This window comes from Anopheles merus, chromosome 3R, assembly GCF_017562075.2.
Source record: "Anopheles merus strain MAF chromosome 3R, AmerM5.1, whole genome shotgun sequence".
NCBI lineage: Eukaryota > Metazoa > Arthropoda > Insecta > Diptera > Culicidae > Anopheles > Anopheles merus.
In genome coordinates, this window is record NC_054084.1 from 11,482,696 (window position 1) to 11,492,683 (window position 9,988).

Genomic DNA, 9,988 nt, shown 5'->3' on the forward strand with positions numbered 1-9,988 from the left:
GTTTGAAAGGGAGTTCTGCACACTTCAGTGCAGCAATTAATCAAGCTTACGGGTCGGACATTATCGCTTATAGATAATAATTAATTGATGAACTTTTAATCGATTTGCGGTTGTTAAGGTACACGTTATAAACATGAACTCTTTGGACATGCTTTGTGAATAAGTCTGTTATAAACCGGTTTATGAAGCGAATTTGAATCCAATTGTTATACAATGTGTCACACAGAAATATCTATAATTATTATCTTGTCTTATAAATCTTATATTAATTTGATTCCAATTTGATTTGATTCCTTTGATTTGTATCCAAATTTCCTGTTTGTACGCCTTTTGTTTGTTGATTTTGAGCAAAAAGGCTCCAATAACTTCCATTAAATTTTTCTTCACGGGTTCAATTAAAAATTATTCACGGGTTTTTAATCCTTTTCTTCCTTTTGTACCGCTTGTTGCTATTTTTTTTGGTTTTTTTTACTACATTTTTTAATGTTTTTTAATACTTTTCATTTCTTTCTCATTTATGTTTCCTTCTTTTTCATTAGCACGTTGTATCATCCCTTTTTTATGTCTTATTTTTATTTATTTCTTTTTATTTGTACTAATATTCAGCAAGGCTCCCCTTATTGTCATTTATAAAAGAAGTGATTGATAAAATAAAAATGCAACTATGATCTTTTTAAATTGTTTGTTGATAATAATAATAAATAATAAATAAAAAATTTAGCCGGTCTCATGGTATAGTCGTCAACTCGTACGACTTAACAACATGCCCGTCATGGGTTCAAGCCCCAAATAGACCGTGCCGCCATACGTAGGACTGACTATCCTGCTATGGGGGGAAATCAATAAGTCACTGAAAGCCAACCCCACAAGTGTGTTGCCAGGCCTTGACCGGCAACGGTTGTTGAGCCAAAAGAAGAAGAAGAAGAAGTTGATAATAATCATGCCTAAATGACCATTTTTTAAATTTCCTATTATTTATAATACATTAAGTTTGCTTTCACAGACTTACTTACTCTCTTATTGAATGTCATTCTGTTGTGTTTAGCGTTATCCACACTCAAGATGTCAACGCATAAGTAAACATAAGTATGGTCTATTACAGGCCACCGCTTTTTTCATCCATCGATGACTTCGCTGACAAGATGTTTGTCTGCAAACAATTTACCTTCGTTCAACCGGTTTCTAACGCGTTGTGATGCTTCAAACTGATTTCTACTACTGTTGCCATTGTGTTTGTGTGGTGAAAAGCTGTTTGGCAGATGAAACAAACGCTACCAGCCAAAATTACCACTCCATTACCGACAGCAAAATGATGATAATTGTGTTAAGCGTTACTACTAGCTGCCGAATACTCGAACGAACTCGCAATACGAGTTCGTTTGGAGGTTGCGCATCCTTTAACCTCTCCCTGAAATTACTGCACGCAAAATGTGTGAAAGCCATAACATTTTAGGATTCTCTCCACCCGTTTGTAAGCCATTGCACACAGTGGCAAACCACTCCGTCCGCGTGGTGAGGTGAAAATTAATATCAATTTAATACCTCTTCACCGTGGCAGATTCGGCCCTCTTAGCAACATCTTCCAAAGATGCGTTATTTTTTGGTTTCCTATTTGCGATACGTTATGAGATAATTATGGTACTTATGTGCGTGGCAAACAGACACCCCTCTCCCCCCGTTTTGGTTTGTTAACTCGAAGCATCCTCATGCTCATTTCGTTCAGCTTTCCTCTTGTGTTTGTGCGCCTCCCCCAGCAATCGATCGTTTTGTGCGGTTTAATTTCAAGCTGCGTATGATTTGCCGAAATAAACGGGGAAGTGAGTGATGGTTGTTGATCGTCGATTTTTATTTTCATTTCCACACATTAACAAACATTTCAGGGAAAGGGGGGAACGGAACCGTCCGTTATGCTAATTGTAGGCGTGTGAGGTAATGTGGTTGGGTGGACGCGTGTTTCCGGAAACAATGCCACACCGCTGCCACAGGAGGGCGGATGAACATGTCGGCCCTAATCGATCGCACACTGCTGTGCAGACGGTATTAGCATGTGCTACATTTAAATTGATCGTCAGACCACTTCGCAAGCCATGACCAATGTGGGGCCGCAACGCTTCATAAGGAATCAATAGTTATTCTTTCCCAATTTTGCCTCCGTTATGCAACCGCAGCAGGTCGCCCATATCACACAGCACAGCACTCCAAAAGAAAGTAAAAACAAACACCACATCGTTCGCTTACAGGTTGCACACAGGTGTGCAACCCGGGCCCCACCCCCCGGTACGGCTTGCCATTGCCAACAATGGGACACAATGCAACATGCGAGCGAAAACATACCGCCCTCTCGTCACGACTCGGTGGAGAAAGTTATCGGTAACGTTACCGGGTGGGGGCCAGGCCAGGGCGCACATTAAAATGGTGCAGCTAACGAACGAGCGAGCGTGTCCCCGCGCCTGGTGACATTGCTCGGTTCGGTTCGGGGCATGGTCGAGATTGGCAGCTTTGATGTACTTCGAGGAAGAGGGAGTAAAGACAGTGTGAGGCAACCCCGCAACCACAGCACGCGACTTACGGAAGGGCAGTGTCGTTACAGTTCGCCAGGTGATTTCTATTTAGTCGCTCGGGCTCGGCCGTGTGACGTAATGCTCGTTCCGTCAACACTGATTGCGCACCCCATTGCCTGACCATTGTCGTCAGCGTTATGTTTCAATCGACCCCATTTTTTCCCTCCCAAAAACCTAATTGATTGATCATTTGGTACAAATCGCGGCGCGATACTGTTTTGTCGCCTTTGCAATGCGTTTGCGTTGATCGCCACGCCGAAATTAGGCGCGGGAAAATTTGGTCAGCGCTGATGGGGCGATTTGTTGGTACAGGTGGTGTTCAACAAGACTTTTTTATTGTTTAGCAATTAGCAAATTATAGCGCAAGACGCCAACCAGCTTCAAGCGCTTGACAAAAGGCAAAAATGTTGCATTTACTTTATTATGTTTTTATTGCAAAGGCAACAGTAGTTATCACTGTTTGGCATATAATGTGTAGGCATTTTAGTGATTAAACTAGACATTCAGTACATCATATTCACTCATGAAAAGATTTTTTTTATTGTGAATTAAATTAATGATATTCGAACAAATTGCAGTAAAGTTGATTGTTTGTTTCATTTTGTTTAACTTTAAAGTAAAGTAAAGTCAGTAAAGTAATAAGATAACAGTTATCATCACCAAGTTTAGCCCATTAGGTGCAATTCAAATAGAATTCTAGTGCAAAAAGGGTTATTTTCTATTTTGCTTTAAATTTTCCATGCTAAAGACTGCGCCTTTTCCAATTGTAATTGGAATTTAGAAAACAATGCAAACTCTTAGTTAATTGAATAAATTCAATTCTTACTGGAAAAAAACCTTTTCTCCTATTGCATCTAATGTCTTGTTAATTTTCATTATAAGACACACAAAAGACAAGAAAAAAACCTACCATTGAATAAAAGACAGAACAAATTCAGCACAATAAAATGCCACCAAATTGGTCACGCCATTGAGCATCAACCTTTGTCAGCTGGCCGACCCTTTTCGCGATTCTATTTGCACAAAGAAAATGGCCATACAGCAACGCCACCAAACCCCGCAGGTGCGCTAGTAAATGGACATTAGTTCACCATCAAATAGCTTCTGGCTTCTAATTCACTACACTAAACACGGGTAGCTTCAACCGCATCATTAGATGCAGTACGACGACGACGTTGGGATTTTTTTGTGTGTGTGTAAAGAATAAAGGTGCATACACGCTGCAGCTGCAGCCAGGCGTTTCCTGGTTTGCTCATGCCGCCCCAAAGCTGACCACAACCAGGCAAACCATTCGCTTGCCAAAGGAAACGTTCTCTATGGCTAAACACCGGTAGCATACAGCCCAAGGTGGGTAAAGAAAGGTGGCCAACAAAGCCCGTTGAGTTTGAAAATGTGTCGTTTGTCCCCCATTTGTCAGTAGTCAAAGTTCAATGCAATAGAAGAATTTGCAATGGAGGTTTTTATTCGCTTCTTTGGCTAGGTAAGCTTTCGCGCAAAAAAAGACCTATTTCACCGCAATTTTTTTTTTTTTTTTCAAGTGGGCGAAACGGAAGGTTTTATTTCCCTCTATCTCCTGTTGCACTGTGTTCCATTTCGTATTTGCGGTTTCTGGTGATACAATTTAGGTTTTTTTGTGTGCGTCTATGCTTTTGCTACTTCTGTTTGCTTGTTACATTCTGGTTCAAAGTCAACGGGTAGCACGGGTACACGGGTGGTTGTAAAAGAATAAGACATTGCTTTTTTTTTCGTTTCTTTCGTTTGCTGCTGCCGCCTCTTTTGTTTGCCAAACACGGTCGCCGCTCTGTTCGGCTGTGGGAGGAAAAATGTACACACAAGACAGTTTTCCTGTTTGCTTTCTTCACTCAACAAACACACACACATATATACAATCACATACATAAGCTCTCCATATGGCTGCAGGTGCATACATGCATTTCCATACGCCGCCGCGATCCGTTGTTGGTGGAAAGGGAATTAATGTTTCTGTTTTTTTTTTGCACTTTTCTTCCTATCTTAGCACCCAACCTCCCCCTCAAATGAGCGATACAAGTGATGCAAAACTCGAAGAAGCAGAAAAAACAGCATACATAAGCACACCATAGAGCCACCAGTACCTTGCGCCGCAACTCGCCAAAGCAATGCTGACGTAGTTTTTCCTCTCAGTTTTGTTAAAAACAAGGCACTGCGTTGTCTTGCGGTGGCGAAGATTGAGGAGGCAAACAACGAGTCCTTCACCCCCTTTTCAGCGCATACTACATTGTCCTCAGCTTGTAGGTAGAGGTGTGTAGAGAGTGGAAAACTCTGCACGGGCGAGCGCTCTATTTCAAACACAATCGATCACATGCGAGCTGCACAGTACGAGAGAAAAAAACGTTTCGTTCTGTAAGCAAACGCCCACACGCCGCCGCCGCCTCGACCAAGGGGAGGAAAGGGAAATTAAGCAAACCTCCCCAACCGCTTGGTGTTCCCAAATACTTGTCTATCGCACCCACCACCACCACCATCGTCACCCGGAAATCGATCGAAGGGAAGTCACCCAGAAGGTGACTTTCGATTTTCCCTCTTCCCGTTCGATCGCTGGGCGATCGCACACACCGTGTGATTATGTTACATTCGGTGGGTGGCTGTCTGTTGAGCTGGGGTTTCTTGGCTGTTGTGTGTGTTTTTTATCGCACATGAACCTACTTTTAATGTCGCCTTCCAGCTAGCTCGGGCGACAAACGGCAAACGGGATTGAGTCATATGGGACATTAAATGTGTTCCAAATAAATTGGACCATACCAGCACACATATACACGCTGGGGGTACACGGGGTTGATATAGCGCGGTTTGCCTGCCCGTCGTAGACGCGGGTTGGTTTTTGGTGTGTGATTTGATGCTCCACCTACGTGAGCGCTTTGCGCAAACGAATGTGGTACACGCAATAGCGCATTCCTTTGGGCCTTTCGTACACGGAACGGTTTGAAACACTGAGCTTTGGTGGAAGCAGACGTTTCTTTGTACAAGGCATTTACGTTCATTAATAATTTACTTGTTATTTTACACTCAAAAGTAAGCGATCGTAAAGGTTGATTTTAAATATCACTATTAAGACGATGTCAATAAGCAAAACTACACATTCAAACACATACAAAATGAATCTTTTCATTCTTCAGATTGCGTCACAATGTTAACACTTGTTGTAACACTACCACAACTACGCGACCTCGTTCAAGTCCATTGCCTCGTTACGGTTATGGTCCAACCGTCCAACCAATGCAATTGGATTTCTCGTGCATACCATATCGTGCAGATTTCCTCCAAAACCACAACATACAACATTCTGTTTGACGCGTCACCGTTGCTATCGTCGCAGCAAAAGCAGTGTTTTTGCTAAAAATAATTCCTACCCCTCATACCCGCACGTTGGAGGGCTTTTGCTGCCCGATTCTGTCCAGTCCAAGTGGGCTCACTCAAGGACGTACTACGGTTGGTAATGGTGACGCGCCACCGAACAACGTTCGGCCCAAATTCGGAAGCCAAACAAGCCGTCCTCGTGTGCACCACGAGGCTGAAGTGTGCCCGCCAGAACACAAGTCTTGCATTTTAATGTAACACGCGGAGACACGCGGCACTGCACTTGGTTGCATGCTGCTAGTGAAGTGGATTCCACTGCAGGCGCACAGTGTATGCATTTCGGTGTTCGTTTCGATTCGTGTGGAATGTAGTCCAGCATCATTGCGACGGAAAGGTGCAAAGAGGCATGCAGTTCATTGCTTTGGCGCTACTGGCCACATTTTTAACCCACATTAAATGACTGTACTGATGGAATTCAAATGACGGTCACAGTATGAAGAAAATACTTAAAACAATTAAAACACGAAAATTAGTAAAATAAACATTTTTACTCTTCCTACGAATATCATCCACCTTATTTACGCGTATTTAATTTGATTGTTTTATTACACTTTCGAGTGTTTCTCGTTGCTTAACACGCCGTCCTTGTGATGCAATCTTCTTCAGCCACTTGCTTGCGACTGTTTTTTCCCCCTTCTGTTTTCACTTGTCCCATCGACCCCGCAGGCAAAGCGCATCAATATTCGCGTTAATAACTGTCCACAAATATGTATGCTGCGTCAACACACGAGAGCGATGCTCGAAGTTCAAGTTCACCATAATCGTGAGTGTTGACAGTGGCGAAAAAAAAACCGAAAGCAAAAAGGAAGTATATGTCAACGAGAAGTGAAAGGATACGGTGGTTTCTTTTGATTTTCGTTTTTTTTTTTTTTAATTAATTTCTTTAAGGTTAAACATAAGTGTTTGTCATTACAAACAGGCATCTTCAATATCGTGGCAGGTTGGTTTAATTTTTATTGATAAAGTAGAGATTTCAAAAATTATTTCGTTTTGTTGGCATTGGTTTTTGGTTGAAACAAAAATATGTCCGATTTTTTATTGAGCTGATATACATTTACGTTTTTTGGCTGAGGCCGTAAAGGTTAACATTCAAAAAATGTAAAAAAGTTCTTGGGACTTAATATCGACTAGGTGGCATTGAATTATCATTCAAACACCTTGAATGTACTGGAATTTAATGATCAACTAAATTTGATCCCAGTTACATCAACTCTTCGGCATTAAATAGTAAATTCTTGTTCAATCCTTTTGGATTCCAATAGAGAACATCTTACTGAATCCTACTGGTTAATTCTTATTTTCTAGCCCTTTTTATCATGTCCTCAACGTACCTTGATTAAGCAGCAAAATACAGCTGACCATCCAGAGCATTCCAAATTTGAACTCCATCGTGGATGTTGTGTTGTGAGTGTGTTCGGGGTTTAAGGGGTATAAAGTTGTGAAACAACACGGGTACTAGCTAAAGCACGCAGACGCTACCACACTCTACGCTCCTATCGGTCGAGCCATAGAAAGAAGCACACGCAGCACGCACGAAGCAAAGCTCTTTTTCTGTCGTTCAGAAAAAGCCCTTTTATTTTCCGTTATCGTTAGCAGAAACGGGTTGGGGCGCTGCTCTTGTTTCACCGGAGTTTCAGCACATACACACACACGCACACACAGACATAAACACACAGACAGGTGGCCGCTTTCTGTTCGATCACTTTCGAACGGACGGCAGAGATATTTTTCTGCAAATATTCGACACAATTTCGCTTCAGGTGCACAGTCTGCACACACAAACTCCCGCGCCAGGCACAATCTGCACACAAAAGCACACACAAGTACACGCACACACACACACACACGCTAGCCACTAAATGAAAATTCCTTGCATCCAGCAGCGAACGCAATAGAAGGAATCGTTTGAAATTCGTTTCCTACGTACAGACACACTTGTAGATCTGTTTTCCGCGCTTTGCCTTGTTTGCTCTCCTGGCGTTTTCTTTCTTTGCGATCGCGTTGCAAAATGGAGCACTAATGGCTGATCGGGCTGGGATCGAGTTGCTGTCACTTGTCGAATCGTAGGGACAATCTTAACGCGCAGGACTATGCTTGAATCGACAGGCGACGGTACGGGCTGCCGTGTCTCGGCCGGTGTTTCCACAGTTTTCCTTTTCGGGGTGATTTTTCCCGCCCCTCTGTTTTCGTTAAACTCCCACAGGCGCACTAATTCCGAGCGCGGGAACAGCAGCAAAGTGTTTTTCTCGACAATCGACACGAAACCACCACGGCCTCCTTTCTCCTATTTCGGTGGACGGTTGCGCCGTTTGCTGTTGCGCTTCTGCGCGCTGTTTGCTGCCTGGTACGCCGACGAAGGAACGCCACGCCACAGCGGGAAAACTAGCTAAAGGAAAAAAGACGAGACCCCGTTCGCAAGACACGCCGGCTCCAGTGCTTCTCTGGCGAGCACTTCTCTTAAACTAATTTCATTATTGGCAGTAAATTTGCCGCCTCGCTAGCCTGGTTGCGCGGCCACCGTTTTGCGCGACGGCCACCGTGAGTGCCGGCCCGCCGGTCGGAGCCTGTGAGTGGCGGGCACGAAAGATCACGAGCACGATCCGAAAGCTTACCAGGCGCGCTAACGCGTCTTACAAGAAGCTGCGGTAGTGTACGCTCATGTTCACTGGTAGTGTGCACGATCGCCCGTTCAGGTGAGTTCCAGCGCCTGCTAGAGAGTGGGGGGGGATCCGTGCCGTGGTGAGTTTGGCTCGTTGAACACTCACTCGAAAGCTCGGCCCGACCACAAATCCCTTCCGCGCGCTGTATACGCTGTGCTGTGAAGGTCGTGCTGTGGTGAAAAAGAAAGCTCCGTCTTCCCCTTCTTGGGGCAGCGTGCGCCACTACACCACTCCGGTTGGTTGGGTGGGGGGGAGGTAACGAACACGACGAGTATGCCGGCTCCCCACCCCTCAAGTACGGGGACGATACGGTGCGGTAGGGCAAAGCAAACTAGAGCACGATCGCGTTTCGTGTTTTCGCTTTCAATTGTACGGGCTGGCGAGCTTTTTCGCGGCGTACCGATAGTGTTATGCAGCAGCCGGAGCGGGAGGCACGCTGCTGGTGAAAACCGATCACTACGGTCCGTCTGGGTCCGTCCTTGCCTTGAAACTGGGGCCGAACTGGGGAAGTGAACTGTTTTTTTCTTTTCTTCTTCTTCTTGCTCTCTTTCGTTGTTCGCGAGTCTGTGTGTTTAAATCGTAACACTTACCACCGAACGAAAGGGAAAAATTGGAACGGAATGAGTATTAAGGGTGCATTTTATGGGGCGAGGGTGGTGATCGGTGGCGAGTTGAGAAAAAGTGAAAAATTTGTCACCACCGCGGTACCGTCCGGGTTCCGCGATTGCGCAATGCGCACGATGGGTCACTTTGAATGTGGTCCGCGATTGCTTTCGATCGTTTGCTTTTATGCACGATTTATTTAAATGCATTTTTCGGTGATAACTTTCCGCTGCTGACCGTTCTATAGAAAAAAAAGGATATTCAACAAACTTTTAATTTTCAGTATAAAAACTGATGTCACAGGAAATATCTCCAATTAACACAAAAATATACTTGATCCTTAATTATAGGAGCTGCTATCATGGAATGTTTATCAGATCACTCCAAAACTAAAATCTTTAATGCTGTCATTCCAAAAAAAAAATAAGTAAAGATGTAACTACAAAAAGTAAACAAACTTCATTTAAAAAAAAAAATTATTTATAATTCATTTGTTGATTATGTTCAAAAGCATGGATAAGCACTTAATTCATACATTTTAGCCCATCAGTTTAAATTTCAAATAAGAACATCCTATGAATAGGAAATATTGAAGGACATGAGTTGTTATTTTATTATTATGTTTTATTATAATATCATTTTATTTTTATTTACAAAAATTATATTAAAAATGTAAGCTTCCTTTAGATTTGAACGCTCGTAAAATAATAAAAATTGCAATTTTGTATATTTGGCACAAATACAGGAATAATTAAATTCACCATAATA

At 43.1% G+C, this 9,988-nt stretch overlaps 1 protein-coding gene across 2 annotated transcripts in view; it reads right to left on the reverse strand.

Moving 5' to 3' along the window:
- The window catches only part of LOC121595868 (mucin-5AC), a 141,303-nt gene extending 132,889 nt beyond the window's left edge, over positions 1 to 8,414 (reverse strand). For both annotated transcript variants that reach the window (XM_041920198.1, XM_041920197.1), the window contains exon 1: positions 7,289 to 8,414. In XM_041920198.1, the coding sequence (XP_041776132.1) occupies positions 7,289 to 7,346 (58 nt within the window). In that variant the 5' untranslated portion in view covers positions 7,347 to 8,414. The remainder of the gene's footprint in view (positions 1 to 7,288) is intronic.
- Positions 8,415 to 9,988: the final 1,574 nt, after the last annotated feature.